We start from the raw sequence: 26,030 nt of genomic DNA, 5'->3' as shown, positions 1-26,030 counted from the left end.
CCAAGTTCATAGTTTCACTCTTGCTGTTGTACATTGCATGGGCTTGGACAATGTATAATGACATGTATCCATCATTATGGTATCATACAGAGCATTTCCACAGCCCTAAAAAGCTTCTGTGCTCTTTTTATTCATCCCTCCCCCACCCCAATCCGTGGCAACCACTGATCTCTTTATTGTCTCCATAGTTTTCCAGAATGTTATATAGTTGGAATCATACTTTATGTAGCCTTTTCAGATTAGTTTCTTTCACTTAATAATATGTACTTAAGTTTCCTCCATGCCTTTTCATAGCTTAATAGCTTATTTGCTTTTAGCCCTAAATAATATTTCATTGTCTGGATGTACAAGTTTATCCAGTCATCTACTGAAGGAAGCCCATCTTGGTGGCTTCCAAGTTTTGGCAGTTATGAATAAAACTGCTATAAATATCTGTGTGCAAGTTTTTTTTTAAAGATATTTTTTAAATTAATTAATTATTTATTTTTGGCTGTATTGGGTCTCCATTGCACCTGGGCTTTCTCTAGTTGAGGCAAGTGGGGGCTACTCTTCATTGGGGTGCGCGGGCTTCTCATTGCAGTGGCTTCTCTTGTTGTGGAGCATGGGCTCTAGGTGCATGGGCTTCAGTAGATGTGGCACGTGGGCTCAGTAGTTGTGGCTCGTGGGCTCTAGAGCACAGGCTCCGTAGTTGTGGCACATGGGCTTAGTTGCTCTGTGGCATGTGGGATATTACTGGACCAGGGGTCGAACCCGTGCCCCCTGCATTGGCAGGCGGATTCTTAACCAATGCACCACCAGGGATGTCCCTGTGTGCAAGTTTTTATGTGAACATAAGTTTTCAACTCCTTTGGGTAAATACCAAGGAGCACACTTGCTGGATAGTATGGTAAGAGTATGTTTAATTTTATAAGAAACCATAAAAATGTCTTCCAAAGTGGCTATATCATTTTGCATTCCCATGAGCAATGAATGAGAGTTCCTGTTGCTCCACATTCTTGCTACAATTTGGTGTTGTCAATGTTCTGGATTTTGGCCATTCTAATAGGTATGTCAGTCTTTTTTTTTTTACTAGCAAAATTTTACAGAGCAGCAATCTGTTTGTGAATTTGCCTGTTTTTCCTGGCAATCTCAAAAATATTCAAAATTGAGGCTAAGGCTGCACAAGTGCAAAAGTTCCCCTGAAAACACAATGTAGTTGCTTTGCAGAGGTGATGATTATTAGCATATTGTCAGTAGTGAAAGAATGTGGTGTTGGCATGTACATGCCAGTTAGTTTTTTGGATAAGGAATATCCTAGACAGGAGACACCATGCTTGTCCAACTGCTTGACATAATGCTGCAGTCTGTAACAATGACTCAATAAAATGCTTTTAGACAGCAATACTTGCTTATTAAACATTTGAAATAGCTTCACAAAAATTAAAGGTGACATGATGTCCAGAGAATGCACTTGGGAAGTATCTATTTACATATCCAAATATTTGAAACCTCTTCCAGGATCTAGATCCCTACAGTAAACTTCCTTTTAAAAAATGCTGCCATGTGGACAGGAAGTTAAATTGACATATATGGTGATAATGGAATGTTTTACATTTTTATTATCCAATAGAAATATAAAGTAAGACACATGTAATTAACAAATTTCCTAAATAAATAAAATAAAGCTAAAAAGAAATCTCCATTAAATAAAAGAAAGATTAAAAAAAAATCTTCCATAGGGAATTCCCTGGCGGTCCAATGTTTAGGACTTGGCACTTTCACTGCCGGGTCCGGGTTCAATCCCTGGTCAAGGAACTAAGATCCCACAAGCCACATGGCACAGCCAAAATAAATAAATAAATAAAAGAATGCTAAAAATTTCTAATAACATGAATAAACTGTAAAAGAAACAGTTGACATTAATTTTAATGTTGTATTTTATTTAATGCAACATATCCAAAATATTATCATTTCATTGTTGAGTCAGTATGAACAATTACTGAGATTTTTATACTTTTTATACTAGGTTTTCAAATAATATTATTGAATGGAGTGTGTATTTTATACTTATGCTACATATCAATTTGGACTAGCCACATTTCAAGCACTCCTGGACAACACAGTCCTATTATTTCCCAGCCCTCTGTCATTTTCTGAACCATTTGAAGGCAAGAAAATCAGTGTGTCATTGAAATAATGTCCAAATGCCCTGAGCTGGCACACACCATCCATCATTACTATCATCTTCTTGGGAGTCAGTCCATTAAAAGTAATAGCCATATCTGAACAGCAGGCTTCTGCTACTTGCTGAGGGTTACTAGACATTGTCTCTTGAATAAGACATGCAGTAGTTTTGTATTTATAAATAGAGTTCTTCCTTCGGAATCCTCTGCATTTTCTGCAAGAACTCCTGCATATTTCAGGCAGACTGTCAGTTGCTTATCTTCAGATAACTTCCAAATCACACTTTGATCTGCACACTTTTCAGACTTATTCAGAAGTCTGTTAAGTCTTTTCATAGCTCTATACTTAAAACAATTTCTTCTCCCATAGTCACATATTCAAGGTCACCAGATGTTATAGTGTGGCTCAGATAGAAAGGTTGTGATGCATCCCTAGTAAACAGAAGATACTTTATTTTCAATGACAGTAAGTGTAGTGGGATGTGGAGGAAAGAACCAGTTGTCATTGTTGCCGTGCTTCCCAAAGACATATTTGTACCTTTTCCTTATCTGTGTCCACATGTCATTTTTTATCTTAAACCATCATTTTTAGTACTGTAGCGCTCTGTTTTGTCACAGTGTTTGGCCTAAGTCTCTTTCAGTACAGCCCAATAATACTCATCATTGGGTTCTACAAGGATGGTAGAGTAAATACAGATACTTTTACTGAGCTCCATGCGTTCCACTTCTGAAATGTTTAAGAAATCTTTTGTGTTAGGTGGGTGAAGGTGATGATGCTCATGGTCTTGAGTTTTATCTGTGTCGAATGGTAATTGGCCCAAACATAGTTATCAAAACACAGCAAATTCTCCCAACCAGTGTACCCTTAAAAAATGATACAGTACACTCATAACAGAAACCATCTTTCAGGCATTGAGAACAGAGCACACCTCAGTTGGGGTCCCTGTCACCCAGGCAGTCCAGAGAGGGCAGCTCCCTGCTGGGCCATTGTAGCTGCAGGAGGCCGCTTCTCTGTGGTTTTCAAGAAGGGGACAGGTCTGGAGTGTCGGCTATGGGGGTGGTACCCAGGGTGCTGTGAGTTTGAGATGTTCTGGAAGTTCAGGGCATCTGGGAATATCAGCCAACAATAAAATTGATAGAGTCTGAGCCACAGACTGAGCCACAGACGGCTCTAGTGTTGACCAGACTTCAATACTCAGCAAAAAGTTTAGTTTTACATCCTTGTTGTGTATGATGTTAACTGCACTGGGTCCTATTTAATACTTTCGTTTATTTTACTTATAATATTCATTTTACTATTTAACTCTCCAAACTTTTTTTAATTCCCCACTCTCTAAAATCTCCAAACTTTCTCTTCTCCACAGAACTTTAAAAAAATACCCAGATATTTTTCCATTCTCTGTGCTGTATGCTTTTGTGGACGTGTGTGTTTAATCAGAGTATCTTCTATACTCTTTCCATCATGATCTGTAAGAATTAAAACTCCTCAGTTGTGACATAAACATACCACCTATGGAGCTTATGAGAATACAACACTTTCTGATATCATTGGGACTTTTTTCTTTCTATATTAAGCCTGTGTCAATGTATCTTTTTTTTTTTTTTGCGGTACGCGGGGCTCTCACTGTTGTGACCTCTCCCGCTGTGGAGCACAGCCTCCGGACACGCAGGCTCAGCGGCCATGGCTCTCAGGCCCAGCAGCTCCGCACCATGTGGGATCTTCCCGGACCATGGCACGAACCCATGTCCCCTGCATTGGCAGGCGGACTCTCAACCACTGTGCCACCAGGGAAGCCCTTTTCTTCGTTTTAAAATTTTTTATTATTTATTTTTTATTGAAGTATAGTTGATTTACAATGTTGTGTTAGTTTCAGGTGTACAGCAAAGTGATTCCATATATATATTCTTTTTCAGATTCTTTTCCCATATAGGTTATTACAAAATATCGAGTGTAGTTCCCTGTGCTATACAGTAGGTCCTTGTTGTTTATTTTATATATAGGAATGTTTATATGTTACTCCCAAATTCCTAATTTATCCCTCCCATGCTCATTGGGAATTTTTTTTTTAGCATCTTTATTGGAGTATAATTGCTTTACAATGGTGTGTTAGTTTCTGCTTTATAACAAAGTGAATCACCTATACATATACATATATCCCCATATCTCTTACCTCTTGCATCTCCCTCCCTCCCACCCTCCCTATCCCACCCCTCTAGGTGGTCACAAAGCACCGAGCTGATCTCCCTGTGCTATGCGGCTGCTTCCCACTAGCTATCGGTTTTACATTTGGTAGTGTATATATGTCCATGCCACTCTCTCACTTTGTCCCAGCTTACCCTTCCCCCTCCCCATGTCCTCAAGTCCATTCTCTAGTAGGTCTGCATCTTTATTCCCATCCTGCGCCTAGGTTCTTCATGACCTTTTTTTAGATTCCATATATATGTGTTAACGTACGGTATTTGTTTTTCTCTTTCTGACTTACTTTACTCTGTTATGACAGACTCTAGGTCTATCCACTTCACTACAGATAACTCAATTTCGTTTCTTTTTATGGCTGAGTAATATTCCATTGTATATATGTGCCACATCTTTATCCATTTGTCTGTCGATGGGCACTTAGTTTGCTTCCATGTCCTGGCTATTGTAAATAGAGCTGCAATGAACATTGTGGTACATGACTCGTTTTGAATTATGGTTTTCTCAGGGTATATGCCCAGTAGTGGGATTGTTGGGTCGTATGGTAGTTGTGTTTTTAGTTAGTTTTTTTCTTTGCGGTACGCGGGCCTCTCACTGTTGTGGCCTCTCCCGTTGCGGAGCACAGGCTCCGGATGCGCAGGCTCAGCGGCCATGGCTCACGGGCCCAGCCGCTCCATGGCATGTGGGATCTTCCCAGACCGGGGCACGAACCCGTGTTCCCTGCATCGGCAGGCGGACTTTCAACCACTGTGCCACCAGGGAAGCCCTATTTTTAGTTTTTTAAGGAACTTCCGTACTGTTCTCCATAGTGGCTGTATCAATTTATATTCCCAGCAAGAGTGCAAGAGGGTTCCATTTTTTCCACACCCTCTCCAGCATTTATTGTTTGTAGATTTTTTGATGATGGCCGTTCTGACAGGTGTGAGGTGATACCTCATTGTAGTTCTGATGTGCGCTTCTCTAATGATTAATGATGTTGAGCATTCTTTCATGTGTTTGTTGGCAATCTGTATATCTTCTTTGGAGAAATGTCTATTTTTGATCAACAAATCAAATATGACATTTGAGGTTTTACTATTCTCTTAGATTTAATTTATTGTTCTCAATATGTGTTAACCAGTGATTTCTAACGTATAGTCCAATGAAGAAAATTCTATTGATGAATACTCATGTAGTATATATTACATTGTATTAAAAATATCAAACCTTTGGTATTTTGTTTGATCCATTTTTAAATATGCCCTGAAAGAGCTTTTAATGTGCTAAATTGTATGAAATCATATTCACTGAAGTACTTTAAATGTTCTTAAAGAATTCCAAAAGGGAAATATGAATTTTTCTATTTTTTATATCTTTTCTCACTTTTCAGATGCAGCAGCTGGAGAGACAAGTTATTGATGCTGAACGTCAAGCAGAAAAAGCTTTTCAACAGGTAGGGTATAGTTTTAGTTAAAAAATTGTTTTCTGCCTCTACCAGTATAAACATTGTTTTGCCCAAAACAATCCTGAAAATAGTCTTCAGCTGTCCTCCTCATTTTATCATTTTTCCTGTTCATGAGCTGGTTCCGTAGAGAAAATGGAGAATCTAACTTTGTTTTGCCCCTTAATAAATTTTCAAAAGGACATAAATGCTTCTATTTGGAAGTTTTATCTTATGAAAAAAATCAAATATGACTTTTATGGTTATGCCTAACCATAATGACAGTTTATGTATAAATATGTTCATGGCAGCTTTATTTATAGTAATAAAGAGTTGGAGATAATATGAATGCCATTTTGTAGGAGAATGAATTAGAGAACTGTATCTATTCCATGAAATATTAAACAACAATTAAAAATAACTATTACGGGCTTCCCTGATGGCGCAGTGGTCGAGAGTCCGCCTGCCGATGCAGGGGACACAGGTTCGTGCCCTGGTCTGAGAAGATCCCACATGCTGCGGAGTGGCTGGGCCCGTGAGCCATGGCCACTGAGCCTGCGCCTCCAGAGCCTGTGCTCCACAATGGGAGAGGCCACAACAGTGAGAGGCCCGCGTACAGCAAAAAAACAAAAAACTATTACAAAGAATATATGCAAATATGGAAAAATGCTTAGTTATATTAGGAATAATATTTACAGATTTTTATATTTAACATGATGTTATATTTAACATTTTTATTTTTATTTATTTTTTTTTAATTTAACAACAACAACAACAAAAATTTGTGTTTGTGGAATTATGGGTGATTGGTTTTTTTATTCTGTATATTCATACTTTCTAGTTTTTGATTTTGGTAATACTTTTACTTTAAAAAAATAATCTTTTGATAAATCACTTAACCCTTTCTGGGCCTTGACAACAGTAAAATGAGCGGTTTGGATGAGCCCACCAGCCTTAAAGTTTGTCTAAGGAGCCTAAATTGATAATTTCACATTTTATGAAAAGATCTCTGTCAGATTCAGTCAAGTCAAGAATTTCAGAAGTCTTAAATACAAAATTATTTCTTCCAAGGAGTGTATCTTCAATTTCTTATACTTGCTCTAAGTTTGTCATGTTTCTTCCTTCAGTTTGAGTATTACCAAATCTTGTTTTCACCTAAAAGATTTAATTTTACTCCGTAGATTGTTTTAGTGGCTTGACTAAGTTAACCCAATTTAACCTAATCCTTAATTTTCTTAAATTAATTATACTTGAAGATAAAATCTTAAAACTTTATTATGCAAAATTTCAACCACTACAGGAGCAGAGAACATAGTATAATGAAGCCCTGTCATCACCTTCAGCAGTTAGTTGATGCACAGCTAGTATATACCTCCACCCACTTCTTCCCTACCCTCACACTAGGTTATTTTGAAACAAGTCCCAGATATTATATCATTCCACCCAACAGTATTTCAGCAACTCATCTACAAACAAAGACTTAAAAATCATAGCTACAGTACCATCACCCCACCGAAAAATTACCAATAATTTTTTAAAACCTCAAATGTAGATTTTGATACAAGTACTAGTAGTAATGGTAAGGATGTATGATTTGCTTGTTTTTTGTTTTTTGGTTTTTTTGGCGGTACGCGGGCCTCTCACTGTTGTGGCCTCTCCCGTTGCGGAGCACAGGCTCCGGACGCGCAGGCTCAGCGGCCATGGCTCACGGGCCCAGCCGCTCCGCGGCATGTGGGATCTTCCCGGACCGGGGCACAAACCCGTGTCCCCTGCATCAGCAGGAGGACTCTCAACCACTGCGCCACCAGGGAAGCCCTGCTTGGTTTTTTTGTATTTTATATTCTTTAGTTGATGGGACCAAATAGTAATTACTCTACATATATCTATAAAAAGCCAATAATTAACAGTAAAGTCATTAAAGGTCACTTACATTCTAAAAGAAAGACTCTTGTGTTTATATCACTCTCTGTCACTCTATACCAAATGTCTTTTTCTGTGGTGGGCCATATATGTGCGTCCCTATTCAGCCTTCAGCCTTTTGCAGCATACGTTTGTCATTTTGTTGACCTCTCTTTCCTGTCTCCTTCCCTTTCTTTCCCTTTCTGACTTTGGCCTTTCCTGGTGACATCTCTCTTTATTTCTGTACCCATGGCTGTCTCTATACATTTCTCTGTCTATTCTTTCCTAGCTTTCTTTTCCCTTCCCTTCCCTTCCCTTTTTCTCCTTTAACTGCTCGTATTATAGGAAAAAAAAAAAGAAGGAAATTGAAGATGGTTTTGTTTTGCCTTAAGTTAAAAGTCTAAATTTATATATGCAGCAAATTTATTTAGCTCTAAAAATTAAACTAAATGAAGAATTTTTTAATTTGTGATTTTCATTTTTTTTACCCCTTTGGTTCACTGGATCTTGAAAGAAAAAAGGAATCCCCATTCTCAACTCAAGGGAAGCAAACCGTGGCAGTTTGTAGCCATCAGGGCCCAACCACTGATCTCAATAAGTTAACAGGAAGAATATCTTATTTGAAATTGTCCTTTGAGGATATCAAATGTAAAGTTATTTAATTCTATGTGCCACATTTTTAAGCAAAATTATACAATGATTGGTTATTTTAGATATACTGCCTTAAATCAACACCCCCCCAAAAGAGTGAGAATTGAAGATCTCCCAGAGTTTCTTTATAATCTGTAGATATTTCTTTTTGTCATACACTTTAAATTTATACAGTACCTATTTTTGTTATGTTTCAGAAGAATTTTTTCTTAAATATTTCATAATGAATCTAAAAGTTAACAGGAAATATAAACAGCAGATGAATTCTAATGTACTGACTATATTACTTTTTTTTTTTGCCTTTGCAAGACTAAGTAAATATTATTAACTTAGAGTAACTGAATCCTTCACTGTCTTTAACAGTTTCTATGGGACTATGGCCTATCTGCTGTTCATGTTGCTTAAATTCATAATTTATCCTTTGTCATTGAGCCATATCCTAAGACTTAAACTGTATTTATACTAACCTAGAAAGAATGTTTCACCACTAAAAGCAATAGTCAGCTGAAACAGCTCAGCTCTACACTTTAGCTTTGTACATTTTTCTCCTTGTTTATTAATGTGTGGGCATCACTTGCATAATCACTAAATAAGTTGCTGATAGAAAAAAGAATTAAACATTCTTCCAGAGAAATCTTGGCAGTCTTTTTACTTGATGCTGTAGTACATCTTTATTGTTATTGTTCACAAATTTTGAAAGCAGTATGTGCAGATCAACCCAATACTACTTATGAGAACTCTTGTGAGGCAGAAAAGCAGCAAAAAGCACATTTGGGAGACACTGATAAACAGGATTCCTTCTCAAGTATCTGATTAGTTAGGTATATAATACAATCTAATACACTAATTTATGCTAACCAAAGAGGGCTAGATAATTTCCCCTGTAGGAGTTTGTCTTTTCAATTCTGTCTTTCTGGACTCAGTCGCTTGTGTGTACTTGATTCAGGCTTGGTAGGAGTTGGATTTAAATTTCCTTCTGACCATTCTAATACGTGGGCTCATCTGCCTTTTATAAAGTTGGTTCTTAGTATCCAAGTTATTTTTGGTTCTTAGTAAATGATAACTACTCAGTCATCCTAACGTCCAAGACCGTGTAATGATTTGCTTCATTACATGGAAACCTACTTTATCCAGTGATGTTCCCTTTCACCTTCAGTGAGAATGGGCCTGGCCTTACTGCATAAATTTTGGAGCACTATGCTGAAATAACTATGTTTAAAATATGATTAAAATGATTAATTAATTTGCGATAAATTTTAATTAACTGGAAAATGGTCTGGGATTCAAAATACTCTTAACAGTTTCATCATTGTATTTTGGAATGATTAAGTATCTTTGTCATGTCACTGCGATACTTATACAGGAATAGAAACTTACACCCCCCACTCAAAAATATAGTCACATCTTGATTACCTGTAGTGGGGGAGGGAGGGATGAAGTTAGAAATGAGAAGAAGGAAATATTGATATGGATAGTTACAATGCGGAAAATATTGGCAGTTTCTGCTTTCTCCAGGATAGACAAGAAAATGGAAAATAGCATTGGAAGTTGTGTCAGGGTCCCCAAGACTACCCTCAGGTTTGATGATTCACCAGAAAAACTCATGAAATCCTGAAAAGCTGTTATACTCATGGTTATGGTTTATTACAGTGAAAGCATACAGATTAACATCAGCAAAGGAAAAACGCACATAGGGCAGAGTCCAGGAGACACCATGTACGAGCTTCCACTTGTCCTCCCACAGTGGAATTGCACAGGAATGCACTTGGTTCTCCCATCAGTGATGTGGGACAACACATATGAAGTATTGCCAACCAAGGTTGTTCATCCGAGCCTAGGTGTCCAGGATTTTTATTGGTGGGCAGGGTGGGGAGGGGTCAGTCTTATAAGCACGAAATGCATGCATAACCCACCTTAGCTACTCAACTTCCAGCCCCTCCAGAGGTCAAACTTGATACAGTGTGGCCCATGACCCAGGTAAGTAAACAAAAAAGGTATTCAGTATAAGTCACACTGTTAGCATAAACTATCTGGTGTGGCCCAGTATATCAGCTATATAAAGACAGTCTTATCAGGCAGAATATTCCAGGGGCTCAGAGGTTATTTCCCAGCAGACAGTCAAAGGCTAGTTCTTTCTTTGGAATGTACAGGGTTCGAGCACCCCAAGTCTGCTGAATTAACCCTTCATTGCACAAAAGCTCAGAATCAACAAGACTTTCGGGAAATAGCTGAGGAGTGTGCTGAGGGGGTAGGTAGATGCAACCAGAGGCTCTCCTGGAAGTAAAGGAGAAAGGTAGCGTGAAAGTACAAAACATTCCTCACTAGTGGATATCCACATATTGGTAACTGCAAGAGTTTATTCAACAACTAATTTGAATTCATAGGTGTGTGTTACTGGCCAGTCTCTGAGTCGTTAAATTGTATAATTCAAGTTAAATAAATGGTAAAAGATCTGACCTATGTTCTGTGTACTTGTGGTAAGATATTTTTAAAGGCTGCTTAGTTTTTCTGTAGGCCTCTTAACTTGTCTGCAGATTTCTTATTCATACTAATTGCCAAGGAAGGCTGGTGAATCCTGTGGAACTTGGTCCTAACAGGGCCAGCTGGAAGAAGGTTGCCTGTAACTGCTTTGTGATCTCTCTCCTGCAGAGATGTTGCCACCTTTGTCAATGTTTTTCTTGCCCAGGAAAGTTGTTTATCTAGAAGTAATAGTCAAATGAAACAGTTGCACAAGGCAAAGGTGCAGCCAAGGAGCTCTGACTCTAGCATTCATTCGTAATGAACTTTCAAGTTGAATGTGTTTTTCAGGGAGGAAGAAGGTCCTGGAAAAATAGTTTTCCAGGACCATAGGCCTTTTCTAAGCAATAATAGGACAATTTTATATGGTAGCCCAATGTCCATAGGGTGGCTTGCTCCAATTTAATAAAAGGAGACTGTAGATGTCGGTCCGGTAATATTTATTTTTATTAATTTTGTCTTTCTGGAGTATTATGATCTATTACTCCCTCCTTGATGGAGGACTACCATTTTGCACTTGGTCTCTGCTCTTCTTTCCCTGCTTCCACAGCTACAGAATACCCTGCATGGAACTGGCTGTACCATTTTAAGACTGACCTTTGGTATTTACTGTCCAGCTCTCTGTCCTGCTCTGGCTTTTTTCATGACAGCATCTCTGATATAGGCCTTTGTCCTTGACCTCTTGGTCTGAAGTTCCTGCAGAAAGCCTGCTATATTATGTTTAAAAATCTAAATCTTAAAATAACTTAAAATTATCATTTGGATAGTAGAATATATTTTTTCTCCTATTTTTTTGGATCTGCTTTTATTTTCATAGCTTCCAGCCATGTGGGTGGTATTTAAATAGGACAGTTTTGGCATTTGAGTTGAATTTACATTTATACAGTGAACTCACAGATGAAACTTTGTATTCATAGTTAAAAAAACAAAACCAAACTAACCTTAACACTCTCCTTCTAGGAACCCTCATTAATCAAGTATTTTTGAGCTTTAAGTAAGTTCATTTTGATTTTTCAGAGATGTTTTATAAGACTTTTCATCTTAACTATCATCTTTAATTTCTCAAATGCCTTTACATATTTTTCTTCTTTGCCCCCTATAATCTAAAACATTACTAAGATTACATTCTTACCTATTTGGAGTATATAGAATAAAAGTTTTAATATTGTATACAGTGCCCAGTACTTTATTTTCTTTCTTACTAACATTAACATCACACATATCTCTTCAAACATTTCATATGCCCAAATGTGTTTTGAAGAAGATCCAAGCAGAGCCAGTATATCTTAGATATTAAAATTGAGGCACCACAACCCCTAGCCGTACAGCGATCTATTTTATCTTGCTTTATTTTTCCCATTACCCTTATTGCCATCTGTAACAAACTGTGTGATTTTTAGTCATTACAATATTTGTGCTCTCTCTTACCCACTAGAATGTAATTTCTATGCAGGTAGAGATTTGGGGGTCTGCTTTATTCACTGATGTCTTCCCAGGACCTGGTATAGACCTGGCACTTGGCAGGTGTTCATTGAATATTTGTTAAAGTATTGAATCAATAAACCCTCATGGAATGTACTCTCCTACCTATATCTTGACTGTCATACTTTTTTACTCTCTATGATTTCATCATTGGGGTTTTAAGCTTTTTTGGTTTGTTTTTAATATTTATTTATTTATTTGGCTGCGGGTCTTAGTTGTGGCACGCGGGATCTTCCCTGCAGCGCTTGGGTTCTTCATTGTGGAGAGCGGGCTTCTCTCTAGTTGTGGCGTGTGGGCTCCAGAGCACGTGGGCTCAGTAGTTGCAGTGCGTGGCCTCTCTATTTGTGGCCCATGGGCTCCAGAGCGTGCGGGCTCAGTAGTTGCAGTGCGCAGCCTCAGTTGCCCCACGGCATGTGGGATCTTAGTTCCCCGACCAGGGATTGAACCAGCATCCCCTGCATTGGAAGGCAGATTCTTAACCACTGCACCACCAGGGAAGTCCCTTTAAGGTTCTTTTGTTTTACTTTTGCTTTCTGTTGTATATGTGTACCTTTTTCAGCTAAGTTCAGTTTTTTTTCCCAAGATGTGTTATTATACTAGGTCATCCAGTCTGAGTCTTATCTTACCACTCAATGTCTGTACTTGATATTCTTACTTTTTTATAAAGTATGAAAAAATGAGAGCTGGAAGCTTTCTAATTCTATGCTCACATGAAATACTTTGCATATTATCATCGATCTAGTTAACATGTGCATTTCTTTACATGATAGCAATATTATGAGAATCTTTCATGTACCCTCATGCACCTCAGGGGTAGCATCACTTAGCAAAATAGTCTTCAGACTTTATAATTGTTAAATACATTAAAACTTGCTGTTCAATGTTTTCCTTTTATGACGATACCTTTTAGGAATTTAATGTTAAAGTAAAATTCTGAATTTAATACTATGATAAATTAAGTACGTGCATAGTTTTAATATTTTATCCTCTGAATTTAGGTACAAGTTATGGAAGAAAAATTAAAAGCAGCTAATATTCAAACCAGTGAATCAGAGACGAGGTTGTATAAAAAGTGTCAAGATCTGGAAACCCTAATACAGGAAAAAGATGACATCATTCAAAACTTGGAACTGCAACTTGAGGAGCAGGTTAGGAAGAATTTGATCATCAAAGAGTCCTAAATATGTGCATTCATTTATACATAATCGCAAAGATTAAAAAGAGAGTCAAAATTTCTAAATTTTGATCAGAAATCTTACTTGGTGACCCCCTAGGACTACATCACATTACTGGTGAAAGGTGCAAGTTAAATACATTCACTTTAAATCCGGGGTGATTCCAAGGCAGTATCTACCACTTTTTGGATGTGACAATACTCCTTAAGTTGGAAACACTTGGTTATCAGCAGGTATTTATGTCTGTAAAATGTTTCCAATAAATTTTTGCTTTAGATTGTTAGAGTGTTGGAAATGTTTATGGAAGGTTAAATTTTAAACATGTGTTTGATTTGACTCTAATCCTTCTGCTTAGAAATGTGTATACTGTTTTTAAACCACTTCATTGAGATCAAGTATAGTATTTAGTTTATTTTTTTTTAGTTTTTAGGAAAAAAATTGCACTAGGGTTATTTACTTAAAAGGTCATTTAGTGTCATTTAAACATGACCACTATAGAACTGTTCAATGTTTAATCATTTTTTTCATTTCTCTGGCATCAGTGTTCCTTTAGGTCAGTGGCTTTCAGCCTCCACCCACTAGGATTTATATGACAGTCACACTCTCAGTAGTTTTGTGACCATAACCAGATTTAAAGTTTGGTGGATGTGAGCTAGAGTTTCTCAATCTCTATTTTTTCTGGACCTTCTAAAACTAGCACTTGAGGGGAAAATAAGCCATTCTCCAGAGGAGATTCTGATTCTCCTCTCCCCAACCTGGTTGAACTCTATTCCACTGTTCTAAATCTAGACTATTTCCAGAAATGGTTTATTTTGTTGATAAATTCAGTGGATTGATTTTGGTATATGATCTTTCAGAGAAAGGGAATAGCAGATGTTAAAGCTAGAAATATTTATGTATGCTTTTATTATTGTTCTGCTGGACAGCCATTCTTATTTTTTCCTATGTTTGGTAATTTAAAGGCAGACGTCTTAACTTGGAAACAGGTTTTAAATGGACTTGCCTTTTATATCTATGACTGTAACGTTTCCAGACCAGTGAGCTTCTGTTTGAACTAAACAAACTGCTAATGTTATTTCAGAAACAAATAAGGATTCAAGAAGCTAAAATAATAGAAGAGAAAGCAGCTAAGATCAAAGAATGGGTAACAGTTAAGTTGAATGAGGTATTTATTGCCATATTTGTCTTTTCTTTACCTTTTACTTCTTTTGAATAGATAAGTCATCAGAATATCTGAATGAAACAAAATTCTGATCAGTTGGTGGTGCTGCTGGCTTTTGGCAAACATGAGATAGGTAGCTTTCACTTTAATGACTAATGTAATTTTAAAATTAAAAATATTGATAGACCCATGGTAATCAGTGTTAAGTAGCCTCATTCTAATTAGTTGACTAGTTCTAATTAGTTAACTTTAAATAATTAGAGAATATATGTGCATAGCTCATAAAATTAATATATTCAGTATCTGAGAAGTACACATTATTTAGTTTATATGGCAGATTAAATGCCAAAATAATTTGGTTTAAAATAACTTTACAGTGGAAAAGGCATAGGGGTGAAAAACATTTAAAACTTTTAGCTCTGGAAACAAATATTAAAGCCATAATTATCTAGGCTGACAATCTGTGCTGATAAATTCATCTGATATTTACTTATTTCTTTTGTATTTTGCTTGTGTTTAATGAGATATTAACATTTTCTAAATGTTTAATTTACTAGTACATTTTAGAAATGTTATCCCTGTATAAAAGAAAACCATTATGTTCTTTTAGCTGGAATTGGAGAATCAGAATCTTCGTTTGATCAACCAAAACCAAACCGAAGAGATAAGAACAATACAGTCAAAATTACAAGGTATGTGCACTTGGGCTAAGATAGCCTAGTTGGATTTATTTGCTAGAATTTTACTATTGAGCGCTTGAAATATGACTTGTACAACTAAGGAACTGAATTTTATCTAATTTGAATTCATTTAAATTTAAATAGCCACATGTCCATATTAGCACAGCTAGACAGTAGTGAATAAACCAAAGGGGGTAATTTGGATGTTTAATTTCAGGTATGTTTACTTCTTAAAAAATCAGTCTTGTTATTTTCTATTTTCATTTTGTGGCATTGTGCTCAATGGTGATTGAAATTCTTACAACCTGAATATTTTGAGCAGAATTTTATAATGTGAATAAACTCTTTGCATTTTCTAATGCTTAGGGCTATTTCCTTTCTTTTTAACTTTAAAGCCAAAGGATGGGTGGTAGAGTTAATGATAGAGATTCACTTAATACGCTATTCGTATGATAGCCACTCAAGTGCACATTTAGCTGAAGAGGAGGTTAAGTCAGCAGGGTGTATGGATAGCCTGTGCTTATTAGACCCATGGCCTAATAGTGCTTTTTAAACTTTTATTTAGCAGCAGAACCCTTTTTAAACAATTTTTTTTTCCTATAGAATCTCAAGGGATAAAATAGGTAAAAAACCTGTACTGGGTGATGGGTCCAGAGTTCTGCAGACTTGTTCTCACCCATGACTCTTCTTTCATTTCTTGCATCCTCTGCAACATTTCCATAAAGCCGTGGGGTTTCCTAGAATGCATTGGAAAAATACTGGCATGGTAGAAAGAACCTGGACTTTGAAGTCAACTTTAATGCCCTACAATTTAATAGCTGTGTTTATATCTCCAATTTTTTTTTTTTTACATCAGTAAAATGGTGACTGTAATAGTGTCTTACTGGTTTCATGGGGGGTTGTTGATTATAGGATATGTGAAAGCACTTTGTCTACTGCATGTTAGTACCTATTGCTGTCCTTTTGTTAAGGCAAAAAATCCTGTTTTCTCTCTCTTAATATTTCTGACATGAGATGTGTGGACGTTTTTCCCACACCAAGCAATTCTCCAATTCTCAACAGACACCGACTGGATGTCCTATAAATTTAACTCAATTCTGACTTATCTACTTGGATAGCACCAGATCCCTCACCCCCACAAAACTACCCACCAGCACCTCCGAGCAGGCACTGAACACACACACAAACACACACTTTGGACAGAGTCACAAGTACAGGGTGGCATCCCTGCTTCTATCCAACAGACTGTAAATCCAAGGTTCCCAAGATCCCTTCCTTGGGTTCAATAATTTGCTAGAGAGGCTCACAGAACTCAGTCAGACAGTTCACTTCCTAGATTACTGGTTTATTACAAAGGATGTAACTCAGGAACAGCCAGATGGAAGAGATGTATGGGGCAAGATACGGGAGAAGGGGCACAGAGCTTCCAGGCTCTCACTAAGTATACCGCCTTCCCAGCACCTCCACATGTTCACCAACTTGGAGCATCCTGAACCCCATCCTTTTGAGTTTTTCTGGAGGTTTCACTATGTAAGCATGCATGATTGATGAAATAATTGGCCCTTGGTGATTAATTCAACCTCCAGCCCCTTTCTTCCTCACCTGAAGTCAGAGGTAGGAGGTGGAGGGTAAGGCTGAAATTTCCAACTCTCTTATGATTTGGTTGGTTCCCCTGGCAACCAGGCCCCATCCTGAGGCCATCTAGGGGCTTTCCAGAAATCACCTCATTAATACATACTCAGATGTGTTTAAAAGGGCTTGTTATGAAAACAAAAGACACTTTTATCGCTCTTAGGACATTCCAAGGGTTTTAGGAGCTGTGTGCCAGGAGCCATGGATGAAGACCAAAATCTATTTCTTATATCACACATCACACATTTCCTCTACCTATATGATGAAAAAAATAGGTGTTCCTATAGTTGATCTGGAATTCCATGTTTATAATTAAAGTTTTAGGTCCTTGTGGTGTTCACCCTCTTTGAAATAGACTGGATGTATTAAGCCCCTTCACCAAATACTGTTTCCCTGATATTCTTAACTTACAATTCTAGTCTTCACTGGCAGCCTTTAAGTCTTGGAGACTAAGGATTATTGATCCTTGGAACCTCGGCTTTACTGGAGAAGAACAGATACAACATATGTAGATATAATATAGTACTTTAAAAATGTATATGTATATATGTGATTACTAAAATATCATGAATTAGTTCTGTGAGCAATGGCAACATGAAAATATTAAAAGATACATCTGAAGGAATACACTATATAAAGGTATTTTTCTATACTCAATTATCAGTTGCTATTTAACTTAACCCTTTGGTGCTCTCCTAGAGTTGAGAATTTAATTTCTTTGGAAACTTTTCTTACTATCACTGGGATCTCCATGCTTTTGATCTTACAAGCAGCAATGTTACAATTCCTAGAAGATGAATTAAACCCATGATTAGGTGCTCGATTAGGTGCTCGATTAATCACTCACCTAGCTGTCTAAATTCTCAATCTAGAGACTGCCCCCTCCCCTTTTTGTTCCTTAAGGAAGTGATTAAGGCTCTCCATGCTGTGGTCACCATAGACCAAGTCCCTTCATCTGCTTTCTTATGAGAAGCACACTAAAAACTAAGATAAGGGCTTCCCTGGTGGCACAGTGGTTGAGAGTCCGCTTGCCGATGCAGGGGACACAGGTTCGTGCCCCGGTCCGGGAAGATCCCACATGCCGCGGAGCGGCTAGGCCCGTGAGCCATGGCCGCTAACAGGAGAGGCCACAACAGTGAGAGGCCCGCGTATCACAAAAAATAAATAAATAAATAAAAACTAAGATAAGTAAAAGTTATTCCAGTGATCATGTGATATTTGCCCCAGTGATCATCTAAATTTTCCTGGGTTGTCTTGGCAACCAAGACCTCAGTCCCTTTTTTCTCACTATTGGTAGCAATACCAAACAATCAAATTTTACCAGTACTTGATTGGTATTTACCAGTAGTTGACATTGCAAGAAGCTATAACTTCCTAGTTGTTTATATCTGGATTTTGGTTTGTTTGTTTGAGAACTAACTACTTTTAAAGGGATTAGAAATGTTTCTCTTTGCAGTTAAAAAATAGTTTGTGCATTCAGAATATATAAACAGATTTTAAACACTGGCGTGTGATGCTAGACATTGAGGGGTCATTGTTCCTATACATAAATAAAGCTGAACTTCAGGCTTTTTTCTGGTTCAAGGAGTGATTTGTCCACGTTTTTATATGCTTTGGTTCTCTGTTTAACAAATTGTTATAAAAAATTCAGATCTTCATTTTGATTAATGATCTTGCAGAAGTTCAAGGAAAGAAGTTGTCCACTGTCTCCACACCGAAGCTCACAGAAGGCCAGCGTCTGAGCAGTCTGACTTTTGGGTGCTTTTTATCCCGAGCAAGGAGTCCTCCTCAAGTTGTAAAATCTGAGGAAACGAGCAAGATATCATCTAAAGAACCTGAGTTCACTGAAGGAAAAGACATAGAAGGTATTTATGGACTAGAGGAATTTACTTTGACATTTTTTTAAAAAAGGAAAAATCATTTGCTAAGATTAATGCAAAGATAGCTTAATTTTCCTTATTTTTTTCCTGACAACTTGATGTTTTATGAGACTATTTCTAAAGAGCAAAACAGCATTTAACTCTGTGTATCTAGTTATCTTGTGTGTTTTTTGAGACTCTCTGCCAATGATTTATAGGAAAAACTGGTTTTCCCTTCTTGATACTTTTTCCTGCAATAGGTAGCAGTAATAGTTAAAATTTTAAAATGTACAGTCATACCTACTTGCTTTAACTGAGTTTTAGAAGTATGAACTTTCTATTCATTATTTACTTAAAATATAAAAAGATTATCTAATATTCAATATGAAATTAAATGTGACACAGCAAACTTATAAAGAAAAAGAACACCAGGTGACAATTTAGTAACTGCTTTGATTTTCCCTTTATTGCCTCAAAGAGGAAAATATTTGCCAGATGTTTAAACTTTGGACCTGTGTGCAAATTTCTACCCTTCTTTTAGTCTTAAAGCCCCTCTAAATTTTGCTTAATTTTGCGGTTGCTGCTTTGCCACCACTAGTATGACTTTTCCCAAATATTTTTGAAAGACTTGAACTTGTATCTTCTCTATTTTCAGTTCCTGCTTCCTTCCTCCAAAGGAGAAAAATTATAGCCCTAAGAACTGTCTCTATGCTTGGTTTTGAAACTCTGAAAACTATATAATGTTTTTCCATTCAGAAGGCTCCTTTGGTACTTGTTTTCATGCCATTACATGGATTTTCTTTTCTTTTTTGAGACGTCATTTTAGTTTTTTTCCCACTTTCTAATAGTTGAGTACAGCTCGGTTCAGCTGAGATTGCCTGTACTGCGGTTCTTGCTCATTTGCAAATTTAACAAACTGCCTGATACCAAATTGTGGAGTTTATTTGTTCAGCCTCTGTATCCTTAATTATGAAGCTCCTATCTATATTTTCATGTTTTCAAAGTTTCTTTTGTATTCTTCAATCTAAATTTTTAGTTCACTGTTTATAATGGTTCGTTCTATTAATTATGTTATAAACAATAATAAGCCATATCTAAAGATATTTTTAAAGACTGTTATTTTTTATTGTAAAGACATATTTTATATTTATGATTAAACCAAAAGTAGAGTGAATAAAGCTTTTCTTTGTGTATGTTTTCCTTACGGTTTTGCATATTTCATGTAGTGAAGCTTGGGAACAAAGTTTTTTTTTTAAACTATAGCTTTATATTTATTATGTTTTAATTTATTTATGATAATTTTGAAGTTTAGTAGAAAGAGGGTGTCATTGTCTTTGCCTCTAAAATATAAATGATGATGTTCATTTTTTTAGTGGCTGCTTTCTTTGATAGTCAATGTTGCCTTATTTTTCATTTTGCTTCTCGTATTATCTCACCCTAGACTATTGTCAGTTTTATTTTTCCTTCATGTTTCTTTGTAAAAAGCAGTTTCATTTTGATATTATTCTATTGAAGTGTAAGGGCTCAGTGTTTTATAGAAAGCTTGTAGTTTTCAAACTTGGGTTTAAAAAAGGCATATGACTAAAAAAGGATAATGTAAATTAATTTGACTCGTGGAAATTCCAGTTTGTACAATGTAGTTATATAAAGCTAAACATACAAAAAGATTGTATGATTAAAGGCAGCATGCCAATATAATGTATGCTTTTCTAGAAATGGAAATACCAGAAAAGTCTGTCGATAACCAAATTCAAGAAAACAACCGAGGTCAGAGAACATTGCATCAAGTGCCGTGTGTCTCAGAGCAGAATCAGAAAACAAGGACAAGCTTTGTGACGGATGGTGGCATATCCCAGAATTCTGGGGCTCCTGGGAGTGACTGGAGTTCCGATGAGGACGACGGGGGCAAAGGAAGATCCAAGTCCAGGTATACGTCCACCCTTTCCAGCCACACATCAGAGGAGGGGGTCCAGTGTAGCAGAATGGGCAGTGAGACGTATCTGACAGCCTCTGATGACAGCAGTTCTATATTTGAAGAAGAGACTTTTGGCATAAAGAGACCAGAACACAAGAAGCTGTATTCTTGGCAACAGGAGGCACAGTGGAGTCCTCTCGGAAAGGGAAATTCTGAATCAAGTAAAAAGGAGCACGATAGTTCCTCAGACGAACTGAATAAAAAATTTCAGTCTCAGAGACTGGATTATTCATCTTCATCGAGTGAAACCAACACCCCAAGCCCTATTCTGACCCCAGCTTTGAGTCCAAAGCATCCTAACTCACTCACTGGAAAAGGCACAGAACTAGTGCCCCCCTCAAGCCTGCCACTTCCCAAATTAAGGGTTCCTAATGTTTTCAGCTTAAGTGTAGCTCTAGCCAAAAGACACCTAAGCCAGCCACAGTTAAGTTCCGACAGGATGTTTGGTACAAACAGAAATGCTATAAGCATGATCCGGCCACTGAGACCTCAGGAAACAGACCTTGATCTAGTTGATGGCGACAGTACAGAAATTTTAGAGACTATGGACACTAGCTGTGATGATGGATTATTTTCCTACGGCTCCCTGGAGTCCCCGTGTTCAGACGACCAGGAAACCTGCAACTCAGCAAAGAAGGCGGCCTGTGGGAAACCTCCAACTCCTCCCCTGCACCGGTTTCCCTCTTGGGTAAATTATGTGTTGTGTGCAACGCACACACACTCATTTTTGCTCAACGCTCATTTTCAGGTTTTACTCCACTTCTTCTTCTTTCTTTTCCAGTCCGGCTTTGTTCTGACAATTCCCAGTTTTTAGAATTCAATTTCCCCTTCTCTTTCCCCTGAACCAGTCGAGAAATAAGAGAAGGGTAAGACAAAGCAAGATCAAAATGTTACCTTTATTACTGATAAAATGGATTTTAGAGAATTGGTGGGCAAAGGAGCAAGTACTGCACCTGGGAAAAAGCTAGATTTATTCACCCAGGCCCAGGTAGCGCTTGACCAGCCACCACAGGCTCATTCATTGAGGCCCAGCTCCTCTAAAGCTTACAGTCTAGAGAAAGAACAAATGGTTATTTCCTGCACACAGCTACTTCTCAATAGAAAGGAGAGGGGAAGGTGCCGGGCTTTGCATGTCCGGTTTCTCCTTCTAGGAATCACTGGCTAGAGATCAGGAATGTTCAATTTTTGGAGCTCCCTCCACATGGAAGGAAACATTGGGGTGGGGAAGAAGGGCTCTCTCTAACTGTATAATACTTGTGGGTAAATTCTGGATGAGGGCACTTACTGGTCATCAAGTTCTGAACTTAAGTATTTACTTGATTGGCTTTAAGAGAAATTTAATTTTACTCTTCATGAACTTATAAATCTATTGCTTTAACCAAAAGCATCTTCCTGTATATCTAGAATAGATTGAAATTTCTTCCATTGAAACACTGACCATTAATATGATAATTAACCCATTAATTGTGTGATTCTTCTTAGGAATCTCTAGATTAAAAAAAAATTCTTCCTATATTTGAAACAAAGTGAAATTACCTGTTTTGTAGATTGAAGTTTTCCTTCACATATTGACATAATTTAACCTTTGGCCTCCAGAGAATCATCTGGGTTGTAGGATTTTTTGGTTTTTGGAGTCATCTTCTGTTATTATTTTTTATTTAGTGACCAATGCAACTTTAAGCAAATGAAGGCAACTATGTTTTCCTAGTATAAATTCAGACCTTGAGATGTATCTGCTCTTATTTACTTTTAAAAGAACATTTCATTGCAAAGTCCACGTGAAACCGCCTGCAGTTTATTACTAAACTCTGGATAGCATAAAAAATGGACATTATTGGCATGTGAATCTCTGGAATTCCAACTATGTTACCCTTTAGGCAGTTAGGAGTTGAAATTTTGCTTCTTTCATTATGTTGAGATTGGCAGAGATTTAGGTTAGACATTCACTTTCATTTTATTTGGCAAACCATTTTTACTACTTTTTTGCCTTTTTCTCTTCTTGCCTTCTGAAACTATCCAGTCCTGAAAAAGTAGTACTGCTTTGCAAAAGCCTTCTAGCAAACTGGCCAAGTTTGAGGTTTTATTTCTGCTTGTTGGGTATTTTCAAGTTTCAAGTTAAAGGGATACATTCTAGTCACCTCAATTTATGAGAGTTTAAGGATTTTTAAGAGTTTACTTTAAGGCATAGCCCATTCTTATTGAACTGGAATATCATTCCAAAATACAGTAGTCACTCTAGCAGGACAGCATGTAATGATTCAGGAGCACCTCTGATGCTCAACTCCTTAGAAAAACAGGTGATACCCACTGTCCCTGGTCCCATGGCTCAGCTTGTCCTCTCCTGTCTACAGTGACTGTCTGCTTCTCTCATGACTGCTAACTACTCTCCTTCGCTCTCTCATGGCTTGTAAGTGCCTCACTTACTGCCTTATTTTTATATGTCTTTTTGTTCTGTCCACTCTGTTGTTTGTCTCTCTCTGTGTATCTCACCATCACACTCTCAAAGAAGCTGTGAGAGTGATTCATTCAGCCACTCTTCAATCTTAAGTGTCTCAGATGGTTAGAGATCTCCTGCCCATTGCCTCACACAGGCCCCTGTCTAGCGCAGTCCCAAAGAGGACTGCCTTAGTTGCCCCCTGTGCCCCGATCCAGATAACTGTCCAGGTTAGGTGTGTTACAAAGTTCAGGACATGGTGATCTATGCATTAGGGACAACCTAGAGTCCCTTTTCTCAGAGGGGGCAGGGCCAATAGCCTTCCAGTACCCATTTCAGAAATCTCTCTCAGAGAAGAGAAAGCAAAATAACAACCTGCTTTTGGAACAAGATCCTATAAATTCCATTGCAGTTCTCAAATTCACTTATTATTTGACCTCAGGTATTTCTTCTACTTCATTGAAATGTACATTGAGATATGAAGGTGATAGCACTAAATGTTACTTTGTGTGTGCTTTCTGACTTCAAGTTTTGGCTTTCTCTTTTTCTTTAACCATATTCTAGAATGGTAGAATATTAAAGATAATATTTGTGTCTAGTCAATGATAATAAATGGTTTGTGGCTTCATGTTACAGCTATTCAGAGTTTTCCTTTTTTTTTTTTTTTGACCACGTTGTGAAATGGTGGAATATTAATGGTGGTATTTATGAATAGTCAGTGATCGTGAATAAGCTTTCTCTTACTTTTTTCCTGTCTGTTCAAAAGAATTTAAAATACCAAGCAAAAATTTGGGAACAAAGATAAATAATGGAGTGACTAATGGATGGAAGAAAATTCTGCAGTGCTGTTCACAGTGGCATATTTTAGTTGGCACTGGTGACAGTTTTATAATAATTCTGTACTCTGGTGACAATTAAATGAAGCACAAATGAAAAACATGTGTATTGAAAGTAATTGTTTCTTTGCTTTAAATATCCAGCTTAAATCTCTCTTTTACATTAGGAAAGCAGAATTTATGCTGTAGCCAAATCAGGCATTCGAATGTCTGAGGCCTTCAATATGGAGAATGTTAATAAAAGTAAGTGATTTTGCATGCTGCAATGCAGGTGAACCTTGAGGACTTTATGCTAAGTGAAATAAGCAGTCACAAAGGACAAATACTGTATGAGTCCACTTATATGAGATATCTGACATAGTCAAACTGATAGAAACAGAAAGTAGAGTTGTGGTTACTAGGGGTTAGGGGGAGTAGGGGAAGGGGAGCAGTTGCTTAATGGCTATAGGGTTTCAGATTTTCAAGATAAAAAAGCTTTGGAGATCTGATTCACAACAATGTAAATATACTTAACACTAACTGAACTATGCACTTAAAAATGGTTAAGGTGGTAATTTTCTCTTATGTGTTTTTTACTACAATAAAAAATGTTTTAAAAAATAAGTGATTTTGTATTGCCATTTCATTAGCCAAGAACTTCCTAACTGTCTAAAGTCATTGGAAAAAATACAACTTTGCCAACTTCCAGAAAATGCTTTCTGAGGTTGCTGATTTATATTTTAAAATTGAAATTCATGTTACTCAGTATAGGGGCACATAGATGTTCAACTCTTATGTAGCAAATACCTCATGTTTTTACCCGAAAGAGGCTAAAGCTAAGAAACTGTGGAGTTTCAGCTGTTTAAAATTGTAAAACTATTGATCTCTATGTCTTCTTTTTCCAGAGTTTAAAACACATTCCTCCTTTCTTTCTTTTTTCAAAATATTATTATAGAAACAATGCATGTTCATTATGAAAAATAAAACCAAACAACAGAGAACTGTCTGGAATAAAAAGAAAAATTTTTCTGTGGTTCGTTCTACTGGCCCCCTCCCTATCCTACCTCTGATCTGTATCTTAGAGGTGACTATTGTTGTTCTATTCCTTTTCAGCTATCCTCTGTTCTTGCCACTCAGGAAATATATTCTAACCTTTCAATCTGAGGTTCACCTGATAAAGGTTTAAAAGTGACGATGTTTTAACACGTGTCAGTAATAGGTCTCTGAATAGTCAGAGAATATCTTCATAGGGTACTGCTCACTGAATCAGTCAGCAGGTGTTTGTACTCATTTCTGCCCATTGTGAGCTGGATGGAGATGCCAAAGAAATAAAGCTAAGATCCTTGCTCTCAAAGAGCTTACAGTCTAGTTGGGGAACTAGCACACCTGAGGACATAATGAACCATGTAAGAGAGTGTATAATTAAAACTGCCATAAATGCCATAATTCTTCAGGTAGACTGTGTAGTGAATATTGTATGTTCATCCAGTTTCTCTTTAATTGGAAGTTTTGCTAATTCACATTCATAAGAAATAGACATAAGCACTAGTTAGAAGGTTTGTTTTCTTAATCATTTTGTTTTCTGTTTCAGATTCTGTTGCAGTGCTTTCCTATACCACATCAGGACTTTATACATCACTGATATACAAGAATATGACAACCCCAGTGTACACAACTTTAAAAGGGGTAACTCATTATTGTTACTGTTAAAGATGTGGGGCTCTTCATGATGAATCAAGGAAACTGTTTAGTCAAGCTCCAGATTCCATTCTTGACATTTTACACGGACTGTCCCTTTAAAGGGAGTTTTAGAAGTTCACACTAGCATATTATTAAAAGAGAAGAAATGGAAAGATCTAGAGAAGATATTTATTTTTATTGGAGTATTAGAGGTCTGATATGCTCCGTTTTTGTTATGCTACATGTGAGTCTCCACCCCCTCCATAGCTGTTAATTGTTTAAAGGAAATA

General features: G+C 37.1%; 2 protein-coding genes across 9 annotated transcripts in view; one reads left to right on the top strand and one right to left on the bottom strand.

Annotated features, from left to right (window-relative positions):
- PLEKHH2 (pleckstrin homology, MyTH4 and FERM domain containing H2) overlaps positions 1-26,030 on the top strand; it is a 110,101-nt gene that overhangs the window by 26,051 nt on the left and 58,020 nt on the right. For 7 of the 8 annotated variants that reach the window (XR_010934061.1, XR_010934060.1, XR_010934063.1 and 4 more), the window contains exons 3-10: positions 5,729-5,791; positions 13,327-13,476; positions 14,585-14,668; positions 15,276-15,357; positions 18,657-18,842; positions 20,550-21,499; positions 24,249-24,324; positions 25,652-25,746. Coding sequence is in view for 4 of the 8 variants with exons in the window: in XM_067703119.1 (XP_067559220.1) it covers positions 5,729-5,791; positions 13,327-13,476; positions 14,585-14,668; positions 15,276-15,357; positions 18,657-18,842; positions 20,550-21,499; positions 24,249-24,324; positions 25,652-25,746 (1,686 nt within the window). In the remaining 4 variants the exon portion in view is untranslated. Of the gene's footprint in view, positions 1-5,728; positions 5,792-13,326; positions 13,477-13,686; positions 13,737-14,584; positions 14,669-15,275; positions 15,358-18,656; positions 18,843-20,549; positions 21,500-24,248; positions 24,325-25,651; positions 25,747-26,030 lie in introns of those variants that run through there. The other variant, XM_067703120.1, reaches the window with a different exon arrangement.
- C1GALT1C1L (C1GALT1 specific chaperone 1 like) lies at positions 2,080-5,530 on the bottom strand. Its single transcript, XM_067703941.1, is given in 7 exon segments — positions 2,080-2,330; positions 2,333-2,500; positions 2,503-2,615; positions 2,617-2,734; positions 2,737-2,960; positions 2,962-3,064; positions 5,527-5,530. Coding segments are annotated over 7 exon segments (981 nt in total).

This window comes from Pseudorca crassidens, chromosome 14 (assembly GCF_039906515.1).
Source record: "Pseudorca crassidens isolate mPseCra1 chromosome 14, mPseCra1.hap1, whole genome shotgun sequence".
NCBI classification, from domain to species: Eukaryota; Metazoa; Chordata; class Mammalia; order Artiodactyla; family Delphinidae; genus Pseudorca; species Pseudorca crassidens.
This window is presented reverse-complemented; position numbering and strand designations above follow the sequence as displayed.